Source organism: Epinephelus fuscoguttatus, linkage group LG13 (genome assembly GCF_011397635.1).
Source record: "Epinephelus fuscoguttatus linkage group LG13, E.fuscoguttatus.final_Chr_v1".
Classification (NCBI taxonomy): Eukaryota; Metazoa; Chordata; class Actinopteri; order Perciformes; family Serranidae; genus Epinephelus; species Epinephelus fuscoguttatus.
The window spans coordinates 32,006,636-32,027,809 of NC_064764.1; the positions used below are offsets into that span (position 1 = coordinate 32,006,636).

Sequence of the window (21,174 nt, forward strand, 5' to 3'; positions counted from 1 at the left end):
GGTGAGAGGGATGTTGTGATGGTGAAAACACACCTGCTGTCTTCTCTTTTCTCGACATGTCGACTCATCCTGGGAAATATATAGTTGTGATCCCTCAGTGGTTGTGATTCGAGTTCACTGTGATGATATAAAGGTGCAGCTTTCACTAAATGACGACAGTGGAGTGGTCACATTTTCCCCAATATGTGGCATTAGGATTGGCACCAAAATCATTTCTGTTTGCTCTGTTTGGATGCTAATGGTTATCTTAAAGGTCATTCTTTCTTCTAACGTTGGTCTCATTCTGTTTCTGTTGATTACAATAATATGTTACTCATCAGATGCATTGCAGAGAATTTGGAGGTTTCATTTAATACAGCTTTACAACAACGTCCACCTGGGTGAGCACAATGAGCATCATGCACATTTGTAAAATCTCGTCTAGTCTATCCAAAAAATTAGCTAAAACTTTGTTTGGCACTTGAACCTGAAAGACATATAAAGGTGTCTTTTGCCTTTTCATTCGTATCCTAGATCTCTGAAGAGCAGCTGGTGAGCAACATGTTATTGTAATTTACAGGAACGATGGGCAAAAGTGTGGGAAAAAAAGTCATTCAGGGAGGAACCAAATAATCCCGCAGACAGTCGATCACTTACGAAGGTCTGCGAACCAAAACGTTGTTGATCGATAGGAGGGATTCTTTGGTTTCTACACAATAATGAACTTTTGATTGTACACACCTGTCAGAAAGACTTAATGGTATCCAAGAAGTTTGTTGTAATTGTTGCCAGATGGTACGTTATGGTATATCCCATAAGTGTGTCTCAATTAAATACAAATTTATCTTTCTTCATCTCTGGGCTCAGCCAACAGTTGTATGCTGGGCCCATGTGGGTGGTAAATGGGCTTAAACTGGGCCCTAAATGGGATTGTCTACAGGTTACATATTGACCCCAAGCGAATTGCCCACATGGGTGGGTTTTCCCAAGTGGGCTCCAGAAGAGATTCCCCTCTTGGGCCCATACCCTCTAGGTACTCAGGTAGCCCTAGCATAATCCATGTGAGGCCCATGTGGGCAGTTGGCAAGGGACCAATATGGAACCTGTGGTCAATCCCATATAGGGCCCATTTACTACCCACATGGGCCCCACATACAGCTGTTGGCTGGGGGTGGACATAAAATCATAGCTTCCAATAAATGGACTGAGGGAGATTATATTTTTTTGTTTCATCTCAGAGTTTTTTTTAACCTGCAGCAGGACGGGCAGATGGTTAATCAGCAACACATCTGAATATTCTTTTTGCAGATTGTAACATTTGAAAAAAAAAAAAATGTGACAAAAATAACACATTTTCTGAGGCAGGAGATCTTCGATCTCGTGACAGTATGAAGGGACAGTTCACCCCCAAATCAAAAATACGTATTTATGCAAATCAGCCATAGAGATGTCTGCCTTTTCTCCAGTATATGGAACTAGATGGCACTCAGCTTGTGGTGCTCAAAGCACCAAAAAATACATTTAAAAAACTCAACAGCAATGTCTCTTTGCAGAAATCACAACCCTGTTACGCAAGATAATCCACAGACCTTGTTGTGAGCAGTTTCATGTAGAAACTATTTTTTTTCCTACTGAACTACACCCACCAACCGAATCATTGCGCAGAAGGAAGTGTGCATCTACAGCTAGCTCACTAGCACCACTTAGCTAGCTGACTTTACAGCTCTGTTACATCTCATGCTGGAAAGCGTGCCTCAACTCATGGAGGAGAGTCTTGTGCTCGTGATGTCAACATTAATAACGTCCCCCTTGGCTGAGCTGTAACGTTAGCTAGCTCAGTGGTGCTAGGTGAGCTAGCAGTAGATGAACCTCCTTCTGTGCAATGATATGGTTGGAGGGTGTAGTTTAGTAGAAAGAAAATAGTTCCTATATAAACCTGCTCACAACACGGTCTGTGGATTATCTTGAGTAAACAGGTCATGATTTCTGGAAGGAGACATCGCTGTCGAGTGCGCTTTGAGCACCACAAGCCGAGTGCCATCTAGTTGCATTATACTGGAGGGAAGGCAGACATGTCTACAGCCAATATCACCAACACCTTGGGACAGAACTGTGCACCAGAGACAAACACAACATTTCAAAAGTCAATCCTTTTAAGTGAGTTGGGGAAAAAGTGGCCGCACTCCAAAAAGTAGTTCCTAAACTACTACAAGTATGCATCAGGCATTAGGGTCTAACTGAGCAGATAAACTGACAGTGATGGAAAAGCACCTACTAAGATGGATCAACTGAACTTAAACTATACCGACTGATCGGACATTAAGTTGGTAAAGTGGAGAAGTTATTGCAGTCTCACCAAAGAACTGCTTGGCGCTCCCAAGCTGCATAGCTCTTGAGAATACTTCCCAGTACAGCTGGATTTCTGAAGACTATGAGCGAGTTCGGCCTCAGAGGGCTCTGAATGGTTATGGGTTTGGTGGAAGGGGTTTGGTGTGGGTATGGTGAAATATACAGACACAAGGAGAGGAGTAAAGATCTGTGAATCTCTTATATACTGACACATCAAGCATGGACAAACACAGTAGTTACAGACAGACAGAGTCACTCCGGGATGCCACTGATAACCAAGAAAGTTCAACCAAGTCACAGCATGACTGAATGTTTGCAAAGTACAACGAACTCCCCCAGAATAACAGAGATGAAAAAGGCATTTCACTGGAGGTTTAAGTCGATATGTCACTCTGATCGATTGCGAGTGGACCTGTACTACATGGTTCTTGGTGGCAAAGTGCATCCTGGGTGTGTAACAAATGTTAAGTGGATATTTGACAGAGTGCTCCAACAGACTAAGCTAGCAGTGCGTGCACATGGAGAGTGCGATAGCTAAGTATGATCATGTAGTGCAATGTTTGCGTGAACTAAAGCAGATCTATAGAAAATGCTGAAATGTCTGAGACGGTGCCGTCGCCACATATGGTTAATTTCACACAGAGTGGCTGTCTGTGTGCGTAAGATCTCACGCTATTTACAAAAGCTGCCAGAAGTGACAATCCTTCTTCAGGGTGATATGGTAGAAAATGATGGAAACTGAAGCCTGGTCCATGAAAGAACTGTGTCCGAACAACTGGCTGTGATCAAAAATGAAGTCTAAAGGCTGTTTTCACACTGGGTTGAGTCCAAATTTGGCAAAAAAAAATTTGTCATGGCATTCACATGTTTTTTTTTTTTATCTTGTGGGGTCAAACTGCTTTCTGACTGCACGCAATCTGTACTACAGTTTGTCTGGCACTGGTTTTTGATGACCTCATTCAGGTGGATTTGGGCACAGTTTCCTCTTAAGAAAATGTAACATCTGTAGGCAAACCATTCCCAGATTAGGACTGACCTGCCAGTGTGAAAGCGCCTTTAGTAAATCCCAAAGGATAAAACTGCTCCTCTGGATTTCCACTGAACTTTAACCATCTGATGTATGAGAATGGCAAACTTGTACAAAGTTGGTGATGTAACATTTGTTTCCATAGTCAACAGGTTAAAGGCCCTGACACACCAATCCAACATTCGGCCGATGGTCAATGTCAAGCAGTCCATGAATGTCTGTCGCCATTGTTTTGGCTGTGCCCCGCACAGATGGCACTAGTCAACCCCTGTTTTCCAGGCTGATTCGGCATGTTAAATCTGCATCAGCCCATCTGTGAGAGAAATTACTCTGATTGGCAGTTTCTCTCAGTGCATGAGAAGAGAAACGGAAGTGAGGAAAGTAAACAAAAGACTACAGTCAAGAGGATGCGAGATCGAAACAACTTGTTGCGTTAGGTAAGATCATTTTTTTTAGCCATTGAGCTCTTTAGCAGAAAAGTTCGTAATTGTGTTATTATTCACTGGTGCGTGGTAAACGTACTTTGTTCTTTCAACATCTGGCTGCCTTTTTAATGTGCTAACTGACACAGGCAAGGTCAAATATCTGGGTCTGCATATCCATGACAGTCCGCTTTGGTCCATGTGCTATCAATGTCATCATTTACCCTTGTCCTCAGAACAAACCCTATGCCGCCCTTTTATGTCCACGACATCCGCCATGCCTATGTTTTTGTGACTGAGCGGACTGTAGACACAGGAAGTGCACCGACTGTCCATGCTCCAATCTTACTTTGCGCAATCCAATCCAGTCCAAAACACTGCAGTCAAGCCAGCCACAGCCACCGCACCACAGTGAAGTTAGTTTTAAGTTAGATATTTTACACTTTGGTCCCAAGGGAGTCATTTTAGTTTAGTGAAACCCAACGCTGGCAGTAAGAGAATGGTTAGCTCACCTCCCAGCCCTTCGTTTACTGCTGGGGGCTGATGAGGACACTCATTTGTACTATGAATAGTTGTTCTTGGACGTTCAATGCAGTCAGTGTGTCCGAAGTTCTTGAATCCGTCCGGTTGGTCTTCTGGTTTCACCATTTAATGATGAATACAGACTACCGCCGTCTGCTAGTATGGAGAGTTATTTCCTCTTACATGTTAGTTGGCTGTTGGCTGTAGTCTTAGCGGTGTGTTCAGGTGCAACATTTTGGCTAAGACACAGGTGACGTCAGGTGATGAAACAGTCGGCCTTCACTGCCACTAGTTCTGTGACATTGGTTTGGTGTGTCTGGGCCCATCTGTGACTTTGAAATATGACACTTGACGTTACGACTTGCAGTGTGCTAAGAAGCTATCTGAGACTAAAGCTTCTTCACTCCTGCCTATAAGACCATGAGAACATTATTTTACATTTGTGAAGGATGAGTTTGGCTGCAGCTGACAGCAGACAAGACACTGAGAATGTTATGAAGCATGAAGAGTGGGAGCATACCGGTAATTAAGATTTAATGGGACGATCATGTAAGAAAAACGATCCCTCTCCTTCCACCTTGCATCCGACTCTCCTTTTTCTGCGTCTCTGCCTCTCGGCTCTTTTCCTCTACGTCTACTACATTCACAGCAGTTAACTTGCAAATATGCAAATCTTTGGGCAAAAATGTGTAAAATGTGCATTCAGCATTCCTGCAGCTGATAGTGCATGGACAACTGCTGTGGACAGAGAGGGAGAGATGGGGTGAGGATGGAGGGATGGAGGGAAACAAGAATGGCACTTTAACTGCGAAGGAAAAGGGAGGGCTGGGGGACACGGAGTGGATTAAATATCTGTTGGGACTTTGCAGATAAATGGTAATTTATTTTATCTGTAATCCATGAGATAAAATGCAAAGGGCTGATTTAATGATTTGGATATTCATGTGGGTAAATGATTTTTTAAAATCCTTTTTTTCATCACAGTTTAGTCTCTTTGACAAATATATCTCACTGTCTCCTGGCATTTCTCGACGCTAATGGGATCTTGTGTTTGTTCCTCATCAGATCTGTCCACCGGGTACATGGCGCCGAATTGGTCCGGCTCAAGGTCCCTGTTGTTTTTTTTCTCCAGACCACTCAGTTTCCCTGTGACCCAGAGCTATCTCATTAGCTGTACTGCAACTAGAGAAGAGGACCCGGGAGTGCTAATGCTAATCAGAGCTGTGGGACGGCTGCTAGCTGGCCTGGAGGAGCCTGAGAGACGACAAGAGACCCGGAGCAACACTGTGACAGAAAACCTGCTTCAACTCGATGGAAATGAAATGGGAAATTGTATCTGAAGTGACTTTGAGATCTGTCGGATGTCAAGAAAGATTTTAATTAAACAGGAGCCATGAGTTGTATTTGTTGCACGCTGGCCAGCTACAATTTTAACTTTTAAAATTTACACTCCTTTATATGAAATCTTCTTGAACTTTGTTCGTCTGTGGTTTGGGCCAAAATTGTTGAATGTGTTATCCCTAAATAAAACAGAGAAATGAGCTGAAAGTGATGCACTTCTTTCAGAGTGTACTGAAAAAAGATGGAAGTGGGGTTATATGAGGTGCTTAGCCATAATCAATGTATGACCAATAGTAGACGCCGGTTGGTACGCCTCCAGTTTGGAGAAGCAGGCTGGAGTACTGACATGGAAGCTGAGCAATAGACTGCTGTGGATGGGGGCAGCAACAAAATGTATTTTAGCCCCTTTAAACAATCAACATCAGTTTACGTGTACGCTATATTTAGAATATTTTCACAGCTTTACCTCGCTGTTAGACATTGATGTCTGACGGGAAACTGAACTAAATGTAAAACTTATGTATGCTCTCTTTAAAGCCAGACTCCATAGACAAAAACAGTAATTTTACCTCACTGAACACAGGAGCTGCTGGTCTACTGCTGCCTCAATTGGTTAGTGTTTTTGTGTTGTTGTGTGATTTTGGTGTTTTAAAGGGTTAGTTCAAATTCACCAAAGACAACATGAACAAACTAAAAAACTGAGGCAGTGGTTGACCAGCAGCTCCTGTGTTCAGTGAGGTAAAATTACCATTTTTGTCAATGGAGTTTGGTGGCTTTGAAAAGGACAATAAGAAAGCCTCAGTTCCCTGTCAAAAAAACCAATAAAAACGTTGAAAAAATTGTAAATATAGTGTACACTTAAACCGGTATGGATTATTTTAGGTGGCTAAAATATGAGTTGCTGCTGCTCCTGTCCACAGCTGTACATTGCTGAGCTTGCGGGTCAGTATCCCTGTTTGATTCTCCAAACTGGGGGCGTGTTGACCGACATCTACTGTAAGGAATACACTAACTATGGATAATCACCTCATACAACCCCACTTAAAAAAATCAGAACTATCCCTTCAAGGCCCATCATTTTCCCAGTTTATATATTTTCAATTATGAAATACCAACAGGGTCTCACTCATGTCATATCTGGACGTGAAAAGTCCATGACCAATCGTCGAAATGTGACGAGGTGATTCAGTTTTAAGTCATCGTGCATGCAAAAGTTTGCTGGCTGCTGCAAAAAGACACCGATCCCGTTTTCTGTAAATTAGTTCCTCTTGTGATATTAGCAGTAAATAAAATGCAGTGTTTGTGCAACAATGATCTGATTTACGTCCATATATTTAAATTATTGTTTTTTTTTTTCTTTAGTTTTTAATGATCAGAAAAAATTCTGAGATTTTTGGGAAGGTGGAAAAGACACACAAAATAATGAGTCAGAAATATGTCATTTAAATGTATGTGGCAAAGAGGAGTCTGATTTCACTGTGTTGTAATATGAAGTGCAAGTTTTCATCTCTCTGACTGAAGTCATCGAGCTCCATGATGTGTATGAATGAATGAAGGGTCCGGAAAAAAAGCGCAATAAACACATTGTCAGCCTTTGCTTCCATTAAAAACATTTTCAAACAAGCAAATGTATCGACCAACGTTTCTCCCACACATGTTCAGCAGTTAAAAATCTGTTATCAACCACTTTGCTGAATCACTGCTTCCCTCACAGTATGCCTAACGGGGACACACGCATACACATATACACATTCATGCCATCAAAAGCCTCACAAAAGTGCTACAATCCCCATCCCTCTATGATTGTACTTCCTGTATAGGAGGGCTCCTTCCACATCCCATTGCATGTCTCAACATTTTGGCGTGACTTTGCATCATCCAAGCTGAAGAAAACAACCATCGATATAGCTTTTGTAACGGAAACCTAACAATGAAATGAAATCAAAAGTGAAACACTGGATTCATCTCAAACATGGGTTGCTTTACGTCATATTTAGCAGAAACAGAGAGTTAGTAGAGAAAGCTGCCGCTGGATAAAGAGGCCTCATATGGCGGCGCTCCCGCTGTTCTCTCCTGATCGGGGGAGACTCTGCCCGTGGCTAAAGGGCAGTTCCACGCTGGAGGTTTTTGGTATCGATTGTTCGAAGCTGCACCATAAAACCCCCTCGAAGGGGAATGTTTTCACTGTTTCACTTAATGAAGGCTGGCAAGGCCAACTGGCACGATGACTGGGCATGCTGGGATGTGAAATCCCCCCGCCAGCTTCAGGAACCCTGCACCCTCACCCAGCTGCACCAGTCACAGTAGCAGTGAGTATTAGACTGTTTGCTACGGGGCATATAAAGGTGGTGGTGGTGGGTGGATGGAGCAGCGGTGTCAGTGTTGATGTTGGCGATATCAGTAAAGCCCTGATTGCAAGGCGAGTTTGTTTTTTTATCTGCAACCATTAAGCAAAGGAAGCAGGTGCTGTGGATATGTGCTCGCCACAGTTTTTACCTCTCGTATCATTTCTTACATCAGTGATTTTAGCATCAGTGATTACGCTCAGGTCACAGATTAAACTCAGTTATTACAGCTCTGAAAAGCCAGCAGGTGATGTGTGTTTTTAAAGACATGTATGGTGGCCAATAAGGGCAAACATGCTACAACTTTTCCATTAGGAGAAACATGCTGCAGCTTCAGAGCAAATGCAAATTGGAAACAAATACAAAATCCTAAACAAATACAATAATGGAAATGTGCTGCAAATAAAAAACGTGCAGCAGAAAACTAAAAGAATATGTTAATATCAAAAATGCTGCAAACACAGAAACAATGCATAAACTCACAAACCCTGGAAACAAATGTCACAAAAAACCCTACATGTCCAGTCAACACAATGAAAGTTCTCCAGGCCTGTAGGGGGAGTTCTAAGTGCAACAATTTTTTTGACCCGAGAGAGAGAAAGACCTGACAGGAGAGTGGGTTTGTTTTTGAAGCGGAAAGAAAAGTGGAGTAAAGCGGGATTTATACTTCTACGCCAAATCATTGCGGTACCTATTGCTGTAACCTATGCCTTAGCCTAACATGCACCTTCCCAGAAATGTAACTACACATCGCGTTTCCTCAGTGGTAAGAGCTTTAATAAAACTTTTATTTACTTTTATTTCACAGATAAGAAACATTAAATTGTGAAGACAATAAAGCCTCCACAAAATAGCATTTAAAGTCTTGTGTGTGATTTATCCTGGCTTCATATGAGTAGAGGAAAAGTGCACTAGCTGCTAGGCTAATTTATACAATGTAAAATGCCATAGGCTTGTGCTAAAAACATTAGCATGTTGTATTTGTGGGGAAAATGTGTCCAGATAAAGACAAGTGTTTGTCCGTGAATGCTGCAAGATATAGTGAAGCTGATTTGTGTACTGTGTGTTTAATGTGTGTTTAATGTGTGTTTTGAATCAGCTAAACTTTACAGCACTTCACAGAAACCATGCTGACGACTAGCATTTTGGAGGTGTACCTGCAGAGTGACACAGACACCACCACACTAGTGTACGAAGTATAAATCCACTTTAAAGAGGCAACATAAAAAGGTACATATTCTTTTTTATATTCGGAGTAAGCCTTTTAGAATATTACAATATAAAAAAGTGACAGCTAACTCCAGCTAGCTAACACCACACTCCTCCTTGAGGCCTGTAGATCTTCTGTTGAGTTGACTGGATATGCAGCGTTTTCGGTTGCATTTGTTTTTGGGGTTTGTGCGTTTTTGACTTTGTCATGATTCCAGTAAATTTTTGCAACTAATTTTTTCACTTGCAGCATGATTTTGTTGTTTTATGTATTGTTGTGATTTTCGAATTTATCTTTGAATTGGCATCGTTTCTCCTGATGGAAATTTTTTGGGTCACTGTAGTGCATTGCCCTTGTCGGCCACTGTAGTCATGCCCATAAAAGCACATATAAGCACTCAGTCACAACAAGAAATGGCAAAACATTGCTGCAGTTGTGAGCATAACAGCTGTAAGCGAACCATCCTACAGGCCTTTGACAATAAAATGTGTTTATCTACTTATTTATTTTGCTCATTAGTGCCTAAGTTAAATTCAGCATAGATTTACTCTGCTGCTGCGAGTTAATTCTTACACTGTTCAAATTAATTGAATTCTGTGCAAAATATTAGCAACATAAATGCCGGTGTAACCACAAGACCCCAATGTTTCAGCTGATTAATTTTTTTTCAGGTCTTTCCATGATTAGAAAGCTAATTTAACAGATTTTTAGAGAACGAGATGTGGCAATGCCTTGCTTGGGTCAAGACGTTAGGATTCATCTTGACGACATTCAAATCCACTGTGCATGAGTGTCAGAGCAGAGACACCTCTGGGGATTATCAACACGTTTTCGACACGTTTTTGTTAAGAGACCTGCTGCAATCATTTCACCACTTATTATTTTTAAAGGAAACAGGGGTTTGTACGCTCTATTGTAACCAACAATGTAACCGGAGTCTCTGAAGTGAAAACCGCTGATTAAATGAGAGGCACAAACTGTAGCGAGGGATATGTGGGTGATTGTTGGAACTGAGAACAAGCTGATTTCTCACTTCAAAGGATTTGGAATCGTTTGTTACCTCCAGCCGAGAGCTAAGATACTCTTCTACTAAACAACAGTTGCTAAATTCCTACTGTGAAAAAAGATCTGGGAGCAGAACATATAATTCCAGGAAGAGAGAGAGAGAGTGTGTGTGTGTGTGTGTGTGTGTGTGTGTGTTTGCAATAAAGCCTGCCATGCAGTGTTTTGTTTTCCAACTCTGTTCATTAGTTTAATAATTATTTTCCTAAATCTTATTAGTCTTATCTCAAGAGGAGCCGTGAGCAAAGAAACTGCAGTGTAAGTCTGTGTGTGTGTGTGTGTGTGTGTGTGTGTTGGCGCAGTATGTGTGCTTGTTCTGTATACAATGTGTAGAGCGAGACAGAATTGTTTTTTGTGTTGAATTTTTTCTTTTTATGATTTTTTTTCTTTGTGTTCCTTTTTTCGCTGTAGAAAAAAAAGCACAGATAACATTGAAAAAAAAAAGTCAGTGCAGTCAATGGATACGAAACAGGCAATTTTGACCAGGCTGGTGCGACCATGTCTGTTCGGCACCACCGCGCAAAGGTCGGTTGGCGTCTTAAGTCCCACGTGAGTAACCAAAAAGCGGCTCCTCAGCCTCCGTTCGTGCCCCGCAGTGCTGCCAGGGAGATGAGAGCCTGTGAAAGCGCTCCAGGATGACTCTCAGAATCAACAAAAAAAGCAAAGACAGAAGAAAAAAATGGGTTTCCAGTTTTTGGCGAGTCCTCCGCCCGACTCCGGTAGAGCGCGAGACCACAGCGGGTCATGCGAGGGTTTTTGTTTACCAGCTGGAGTGAATCGCGGGGCAGAAAGAACAGCACAAAAAACTGAAGACCTCTCCGCTCTCTGCTTTTATTTTAGTCCAACAAAAAAAAAAAGAATACAAATCCCATTTCTGAGAATTTGTATGATTCTGTTTTTTTCTGTTCATCCACTGGTTGCGTACAGACTGCAGAAGCAGAGCCGGTGCACATGGGGATTAAAAGACCAACAACGCTCTCCTTCTCATCCCACACATTCTGTTGAAGTCATCTTAGATTTTTCAGTTTTTTTTTCCTCAAACACAATTCAGTGAGTTTTAAGACATTTTCTCAAAGAGAGAAAAGAACAAAGTGTCATTCTTTGTAATAACAACAATAAGAAGAATTATCGTCCTCTAAGTAGAAAAAAAGGGAAGAAAGTGTCGCTGCGCATTTCTGTCAGATGGCCTGCGGAGGCGGCAGGCGTCTCAGTGAAGGTGGGAGATGCAAGCACCCACTGGAGGAGAGCCTGAGAGCTGCAGCGGCACCCGCTGACCGAGGTCCCATGGGTGCACCGAGACACCCAGCGTCCGAGCCCTGGGTTCGATTGTCAGCTATGCTAGAAGTCAATCCGCTCAGTCTCTCTCCTGCAGATTTGTTGTTGTTTTCTTCTGGTAGATTACTGAAGCTGACTGCGGCAGATGATGAGTTCTTACGTTCCGTGTGTGAGAAACATTAAAACACAAAGAAAAAGAGTTGAGTATTGGAATTCAAGAAGCCGGTAAAGCACTAACAACTGACTATATGGATATTTAAAGTTTCCCCACTGGACTATCTCCTCACCTAAAGTGACATTATGGTTTAAACACACTGACTACAGAGAAAGAAAAAAAGGCGGCGTTAATGTTTCATCAAGCAAGTTAAGTATATGTTGGTTTGGCAGTGTCCAAGTCCCCAGAGCTGCGTGAGAGCAGCCGGGGTTCACCGGGATGATGCATTCAAAGACGGGTGTGTTGAGTGTTCACGTTGCAAGTGTGTGAGTGTGTAATTGTAAAGAAAAACAACAATCTAGCTACTCCTCGTTTTCCTCCGATCCCAGTCTCCAATGAGAGCGCCGTCAGTCCGACTGATCTTCGCCGCCCTCTCAGATGGATGCCCTGCCCTGCAGGCGCCGGGGCCGCAGACTGGTTCATGGACGGGGTGAACGAGGCGGGCGGTTGGTAGCTTGACTGCCCGTTCCTCTCCTCCTCCTCCTATCTCTCCTTCTCCTCCTCCTCCTCCTCCTCCTTTTTCTCCTCTTGCTTCTTCCCCTCTCCCACTCCTTTTCTCTCTGCCCTCAGATGTGCCTCTTCATGTGAAGGGCCAGGTGGTCCGACCGGGAGAAACACCTGCAGAGAGAAACAGAGAAAACATGTCAGAAATAATAAAATAACACGTCAAATGTGTGTCGAATATGTACGTGAGACATAGGAAATGTTAAAATGAAACTTTATAATTGCTTAGAGCAGGACAAAAACAACAAGTGACAGCAGAAAACAGCCTACATAAATGTATATAATTTACAATGTAAAGACACATGCGCAGGTGCAGTTAGTCTTATTTTATTGGGTATTTGAACAAAATTCAATTCACTCAATTTATTGGTCACATGAAATCATTTAAATACAATTTCAGTGAAACATAATTCCATCTATCTGTGCATTTAAACAGTGTAATAATAATAAACAGGCAGGGGTTTCATTTAGAATCCTTGTGGATCCTTACCTAATAACCATATCCATAATATATTAGGAAAGTTTTGCTGTTCGATGCTGCTGGTTCTGTATATTGTGCCCGTTCTCATTCCCTTGACGTCAAATATGGCAGCTCAGTTAGCTGCCGTCTAATTCTGGCACGCAAGGCACCTGTTCGCATCTCCGTGAGATGTACCGGGCTTTTGACTAACTCCATTGTAAATGTAGACATAGTATAAAGAGAAGTTCTTTGGAGAGCGAGAAGAAGGTGTGGATGAGTGCGTCAAACAAACATAGGACTTTCACCCAGGAGACTGCTGTTCATGCCCAATTTGAAAAGGTGAAGTTTATTTAATGTTACGTAGCTGACATTACGTGACAAACATTACATAACACATTTATTAACTTAAGTTACTTAACAAACAAACTTATTTTAACCCAAACCATAATCTTTTTTTCATTCTAAACCTAACCAAGTAGTCTTGTTGCCTAAACCTAGAGTAGTTTTGGTGACGAAACCTACATTTCCTGTGAACATGGAAGTTAATGTTGAAAAGACACGATGCATGTAATGAACAGAAGTCACTCTGCAGTTACACCTCCAAAATACTACTTGGCAGCAGGGTTTCTGTGAAGTGCTGTAAAGTTTAGTTGATTTAAAACACACATGAAACACACATTAAACATGGCTTAATAGAGACAATTTCAATTACAAGCACACCAATCCGCTTGACTACAACTCGCAGGATTCACAGACAAACACTTGTCTTTATCTGGACACATTTTCTCCACAAATACAACATGCTAACGTTATTAGCACAAGCCTATTATTGTACATTGTATAAATTAGCCTAGCAGCTAGCAGATATTTCCTGAATATGAAGCCAGGGGACAACCTCAACATTTAACGAAGGTAACGTTACAAAATTCGGCTTCATTACAACTCACAAGGCAGAGATTTCCTCTGCTCATTTGAAGCCAGGATAAATCACAGACAAGAATTAAAATGCTATTTTAGTGGAGGCTTTATTGTCTTCACAATTTGTTGTTTCTTATCTGTGAAATTAAAGTAAAGAAAAGCTTCGTTTCCACTGAGGGAAATGAGTCTGTGTCGCCACGATGTGTAGTTACATTTCTGGGAAGGAGCATGTCAGGCTACTGTGTAGGGTATGGCATCGATTCGACGCAGAAGTATAAATCCCGCTTAACTCAACCGGTGTGACTCCACCTCACCTGGATCAACTTGTGCAGGGGGAGAGGAAATCTGAGGTCCTCTGAGTTACCTAATGAGTCAGATACTTCCTTATTAAGCAGTTTCTACGGCTGCCATACATATTCCTATAGAGTATTACCCACCAGAGAATTTAAAGGGAAGAGTATTATTTCAACATAAAGCCACACACACAGGCTGGCAGAATAAGACAGAGTTCACGGATTAACACACACATTTATTAAGGCAGAGAGCTGCAGAGACTTTCAAACACTTCAATATAAATGTACAGTGAATTTCAATAGTCTTACTTCATTATGTCACACCACTGAAACCCAGATGTAGAGACGAACACGGGCCAATTCAGACTCACTGATTCTCTAAATACGACTCAAACACGACCATAAATCACAGCCAGACCTCCACAGCTCTGCAGTCAGTCCTCGAGCTCTGAGTAGAATACTATTGTAGAAACTAATTAGATATGCATCGTGAACATGGACACTAATGCAGACAGGCTGGCAGTACTCCGTGATGCTGGGCCATTTAACTCAGCAGTGACTGCACCTGGTGTGAGAGAGACATAAAACCAGGTGCTGCTGACGTATGATATAAGGATGGCAGTGTCACGAGTATTTTAATTTTATTACGCCGTAGTGAGGATATTAATGCTGAACATCCACGATAAAATGAATCACAAATGATGTGACTAAAGGAGAGGAAAAACAAAATGTAGACGAGAATAAAATGATAAATTAAAAATTCAATTTGCCAGAGGCTTTATTCATTATTAATTAGTCAAGGCTACTCTATGTGCGTGCGCACGTGTGTGTGTGTGTGTCTGTGTGTGTTTAGGCAGGCTGTTGTTCCAGCCAGATGCACGCAGACAGAGCTGAACACACAGAAGTACAATGCAAAGGTTTTCTGCTGAATCTCAGACGCTTCCACTGTGATTCATTCTCTTAATGTCAGTCTTCAGATCCACCAGGAAACCTCAGTCAGAGTTCAGTGATTAGGGTGCAACTTCACATTGAGCAACCAGTTAAAAAGGTTCAACTTAAGCAAGAAATTGTCCTCATAAATCAGCTTAAAGCAGAGCTCAGATGAGCTGCAGGAATATAAAACCTAAGTCCTTTGCATGAAGCTGAGCGCTGTGTCCTGACTCCTGACATATTCTCTATATATGGATGATCAGTTGTACAAGTCTCAGCTGTTTGGCCCTGTGACATCAGCTTAACTGATGCTACTGCGCAATCATCTGACACATCTGTAGTATAATGGCTTTCTTTTAACACCCCACCTACTCATCCAACCTCCTTTGACATTTAAAATAAAACCGAAAGAAACAGTCAAATATGCCTCTGCAATTGTTGGAAGTGTACTTAATAATACATTGCTCACTGGCTGTGCAGTACAAAAATTTAGTTCTTTCTGATCCAGAAAGATGCCAACAAAATGAACATTAATCCAACAGCTGGACTAAAGAACAGGGGCGGAGCCAGATGTTGTAAATATTCAGGGCTCAGCCCAAACCTAGAGGGAGCCAAGTGAACACTATTCTAAGGAGAATTCTTTACCATTTATGGCAGATATCTGCACTATTTTGCCATTTGAGATATCAGAATGCCTAAAAATCTGAGACATCACAAAGGAAAAACATGGTAGTTGCCAAGGAAATCAGTCACTCTGTAAAACCTACATCCAACTTTGTATCTTTGTATCTGCCTCTAACATTAAAGATGACTTATTTTCATTCCTGACACCTAAGAAGAGGGCAAAATTGTCTGTTGTGACTATTTTTACTATTTAATCCAAAAAAGCAAACATGTTTGATGAATTGAAATCTTTGGGGTCCATGTTAAACAAGAAACTGCAGCATTATGTCAAAAGATCTGTTTACAATCTTTCACACAACTTGTACAGTATATTTCAAGTCTTACCTATCCAGTCGTATGCTTAGTACTTCCCAAACACCTGCATTTTCCATCAGGCTGCTTTCAGACCTAGAGTTGTCTTGCTTTGGTCTGAATCAGGGACTAATTTTGTTCCAAAGTTGTATAATTGCCTAGAGTTGGTTCGTGTTCTCACGGCAGCATTTACAAGCGGACCAGATCAAATGCCTTGTGTGAGAAAGCTGCTCTTGATTGGTCAGAATTTCCATGTGGGAAAAATCCAGGAAGTAAAGCAAACGTTGAAGAAGAGTACACTTGCAAGATAAATGTGACACTTTCTAATGTCACAATGGAGGGACAACTACGCAGGTTGATTTTAGCGCTGCTCATCGTGGACTATATTGCTGTCATTGTTCATTTTAGTCAAAGCATACAGTTTGAAAACGAGGCGCGGCTCCAACTAGAAAACAATGTTTTGATGCATTGGATGTGCTGAATGTGCATATTAAGGCAGTACAGGAGGAGGTGCACATTAATAATCCTCCAGGACTGTAACATTGTCATGTTTAACCCAAACAATGTGTCATGTGACTGCAGTTGGTTCACATCCAGGTCGGAACACATTCTCACCACAAACGAACCGCACCAGAGTTCATTTGTAACCGGACTGAGACCACCTCTTCAAGAAGGTCTCAGTCTGGTCGTTTTGGTGCACACCTGAGTGCAACTGCTGTGTTCACACCTGTTCAAACAAACCGCACTGAGGGGGCAAACAAACTTGAGTTTGATTGAACCGAACCAAACAGGGCAGGTGTCAACTGACAAACTGGCAAACAGACTTTTATATTGAAGCACAGTGAATCTGTGGCACAGAGCTTTTAATTTAAAATGCCATTTCCTGCTGTAGAGTGAGTGACAGACAGCTACTTGACAGAGACAGCAAACTACCTCAACAACATGGCCAAATCCAAGTTTGACATTGAATATATTAAACTGTGTGGATCTAAACTAATGACTTAGGAGAAATCTGGAACCCGTGGCTGGACCAGTTGGGAAACACTACCCTAGTAGACTAATCCAAGTTGTAGGTGGAAATAAATAAGCTGCTATTATTACTGAAGTGCTGCCTCATTTTTAAAGTTGTGCAATAATGCATAAAGGATTTCACTCTGCAACCCCTTACAGCAGAATAAGTATGTATCAAAAAGTGATGGGCGTTAAAACAAAGGCATTTGAAACGGAGAAACGACAAAAAAAAAAAAAAAAATCAGTTTTGGTGTTCCAGTTTTTTGGAAATAAGTTGAAAACTCAAAGTGTGGACAGAACCCCCTTTGACGTGTTTCAAAGCGTTACTGTGGACATGGTGCGAGCGTACAGTTGACCTTTGCTCTCATCTCTGTTGTCTGTGCTCCAGTGTTTCCCCTCAACCCTTCGCTGACCATGTGCTACCTACTGTACACCTTCACCAATCTGTGTGTGTGTGTGTGTGTGTGTGTGTGTGTGTGTGTGTGTGTGTGGCTGGACAGATGGCCATGCCAGTTACTGTGTCACTGTTGGGGCGCGGAGCATCCAGACCAGCTGGTATCCCCACACCCCCTCCCCCCACTCTCCTCCTTCCCATCCTCCGCTTCTCTTCGTCTAAACTCTCCCTTCTCCTCCTCCTCACTTCTTTTTGTCCTCCTCCTCCTCATCACTCCTCCTCCTTCCAGCTCCATGGAAACATCGGGGGGTCCCCGCTTGATTAGGCAGGATTAATGACAGACTGCAGTGTGTGTGTGTGTGTGTGTTTCCCCAGGAGAAATTGTGTCAGATTGAACAGTCTATCTAATGTTAACCTCTCCATGGCTGCCACTTTTTGCCATTCTCATGGTAATATTTGGTGAGCTCCTCCCACCACAGATGTGTGTGTTTGTGTGTGTTTGGTCCTGGTACTGTAAAGGTCGAGGCACATCCTGACTGTGTTAAGCATATTTTCATCCACTTTGTAATTTCAGCATTAAAAAGCCTGGAGGGAAATACTGGAAATGTGAAAACAAGACCAAAGGTGCTTTCAGAGAGGGGGTATTATAAATCGCAGCTGCACCGGCTGCTGCCATCCCCCTACTGTAATTTCAATACACAGCAAAATGGAGCAGGTTGTATCCCAGAATCATGGATGTATAAAGAGAACTACACACAGCATTGGAGGTTGGGCCTGTTTATTTCTATGACAGTTGCTCAAGTGGCACATAAAGCCAAAAAAGTTTGACTTCCTGGGTATAAAATTACCTGAATCGTTGGGCCTTTCATTGGCCGAGGGGCTGACTCCTGGTTTAGCCCTCCTCTAACTTTGATGGGGAAAAAATGATTCAATCATTCAGCTTTTCTAGACTTTCAACATTTTATCACACCAAATGGATCAGATCCTGATAGTGAAATGAGTCATTTTGTTGGGGCTGTGATGCTCATAAAAATTTGTCCACTGATTTAGGGATGTCTCTTTCTCAGTGTAAGTCTATAGGAAAAAGTGTTTTTGGGGGGCGTCGGTAGCGTAGTGGATAGTGCCTGCGCCCCATGTACAGAGGCACTGCCTCGCTGCAGCGGTCGCGGGTTCGAATCTGGCTTGTGGCCCTTTGCTGCATGTCAGTCTCCATTCTCTGTCTCCCCATTTCACTCTGTCCTGTCATTAAAGGCAAAAAGTGCTTAAAAATAATCTTAAAAAAAAAAAGTGTTTTTGGGCCAAATGGCATTGTGTGATGGATCTGGAGGTTTTAATTCCACTGTTTGGTACTATGTCAGATTAGCTTCAACGTCCAGCACACACCTGCAGGGTTGCCTATAAGCATGCTCTCGTAGAAACCCAAAATACAAGTATGAACGTGAAAAGCAGAGCTTAATATGGGCTCTTTAAAGGGATAGTGCACCCAAAAATGAAAATTCAGCCATTATCTACTCACCCATATGCCGAGGGAGGCTCAGGTGAAGTTTTAGAGTCCTCACAACACTTGCAGAGATCCAAGGGGAGAGGGGGTAGCAACACAACTCCACCTAATGCAGGCTGATGGTGCCCCAGATTCAAACGTCCAAAAACACGTAATTGAAACCACAGAATATCTCCATACTGCTCGTCCGTAGTGATCCAAGTGTCCTGAAGCCCCGACATAAAAAGTTGTTTAGCCTCATTGTAACCTGTAGCTCTGACTGCCTCTCTGTGGACCCCGCTCACGTGTGCGCGCTTGCACGCGAGACCAGCGAAAGCACGTGAACACACATGAAGGCACGGTCTTTCACAAGCGCACACATGAGCACAGTATACATAGAGGCAGTTAAAGCTACAGGCTACAGTGAGGCTAAAAACAGAGTTCAAATGACGTTTTTCCAAACAACTTTTTATGTCGGGGCTTCGGGAACTTGGATCACTATGGACGAGCAGTATGGAGATATTTTGTGGTTTCAATTATGTGTTTTTGGACGTTTGAGTCTGGGGCGCTGTCTGCTACCCCCTCTTCCCTGGGATCTCCATAAGTGTTGTGAGGACTCTAAAACTTCACCTGAGCCTCCCTTGGCATGAGGGTGAGTAGATAATGGCAGAATTTTAATTTTTTGGGTGCACTATCCCTTTAATGTCTGCACCAAAGTTCGTGCCAAAACGCTAGCTCAGGTGAAAATCTTCTTGGCCACTGTGGAAAACCTACTGTACTGATAAAGGGAAGATGCCTTAAAGGCTTCCGGAAACTCATTCATTCGTTCATTTTCCATAACTGCTTATCCTGTTTGCTGTCGCGGGGGGGCTGGAGCCTATCCCAGCTGACACTGGGTGAGAGGCAGGGTTCACCCTGGACAGATCACCAGACTATCACAGGGCTGACACATAGAGACAGACAACCATTCACACTCACATTCACACCTACGGACAATTTAGAGTCACCAATTAACCTGCATGTCTTTGGACTGTGGGAGGAAGCTGGAGTACCTGGAGGAAACCCACGCTGACACAGGGAGAACATGCAAACTCTGCACAGAAGGGCTCCCCCACCCCAACCAGGAACTCTCTTGCTGTGAGGCGACAATGCTAACCACTGCATCACCATGCGGCCCTCGCTTTTGGAAGCTTTTGCCAAATTAGAGCTGTAACAAATTCAGCACGCTTCGTTATTGCAAATGGCAACAAAACACAGCATAATCTTTATATTCAGATCACGGCTGCTGGCACACGCTGCAGAAATTACGCTCTGTGTTCAGGTGTTTGTTACTGAAATGCCCCTTGGGAGTCGAGGTTTACTTGTCTCTGTACATTTTTATGTACACTGGCTTATTTTTCTGACTTTGAATGAAAAAAAGCAGATATTTTCTAACACCTTCGCAGCGCTCCAGCTGTCAGTCTCCAACACAGAAAATGAACATTTAACTCTGAAGCCCAAAATAACTTCTCCCACTTCACTACTCTCTGCAGACTTTAAAGTACGCAGAGCCTCATTGTGACAAATCTTGCATTGTGTAGCCAAATGTGTCGCTGCTCCGTCCGGACCTTTTAATGTTCATGTGTGACTTCGCATCTAAAACGTCTTCGCGTTCTTTATGCTTGTGTATGTTGTGTCTCTACACACTGTGTTTGTGTGTAAGCGTGTGTGTGTCTGCCAAGAAGGAGCTAATACAGTCCCAGCTCTCAGCCAGGATTAGAAGCTTCCAGCAGGTTTCTGGAGGGTTTTATGTCTAAAACCCAAACTAGAGGGAACCCACAACAGCCAATTACACTGTCTCCAGGGCAAACGTGTGTGTGTGTGCGTGTGTGTGTGTGTTGTTCATCAGAAAAGGTAGTGCAGGCTCACACACACAAACAGAGAGTGTGTATGTTAAAGTGGAGCTGGCATCTGGTGCCACTCAATTAGCTGCGACCAGTCTGCCAATAGCCAGAATCCATTTAACTGCCAGCATAGGGGCATGAGTAAGCACACACACACTCACACACACAGACACACACTCTACCTTGAGGACCAAACACCAAACAGAGATGATGTGATTTCCCTGGCTTTTGTCCACAAGGAGATTTAGTTTGCTTTTATTTCCAAACACATGCCCCATCATTTTTGTTCTGTCTTTTGTTTATCACTGACGTTAAACTGCGTCGGACAGGAACTGATAAAAAAACACTGACACAGAATCAGTGAAATCTTCCACTGCTGGTCAGATAACATGACCTGAAAGCCAATAAGCCAATAACAAACTAACATCAGTCTTACATACATTTTTATGGCTGCTAAAAAAACGTGAATCCATTAAGAACTTAATTTGCGATAATAACATCCCTTATCATTAAATTGACTGAAGTCTTGAACCTTTATCTTCAAGAGTCCAGATAAGAACTCACCTGAGCTGCTCCTGTA

General features: G+C 42.5%; 1 protein-coding gene across 1 annotated transcript in view; it reads right to left on the reverse strand.

Annotated features, from left to right (window-relative positions):
* Positions 1-1,301: 1,301 nt before the first annotated feature.
* Positions 1,302-21,174, reverse strand: part of klf7b (Kruppel-like factor 7b) — a 106,697-nt gene continuing 86,824 nt past the window's right edge. Inside the window, exon 4 of the mRNA XM_049593725.1 lies at positions 1,302-12,364. Within this exon, the coding sequence (XP_049449682.1) occupies positions 12,313-12,364 (52 nt within the window). The 3' untranslated portion in view covers positions 1,302-12,312. The remainder of the gene's footprint in view (positions 12,365-21,174) is intronic.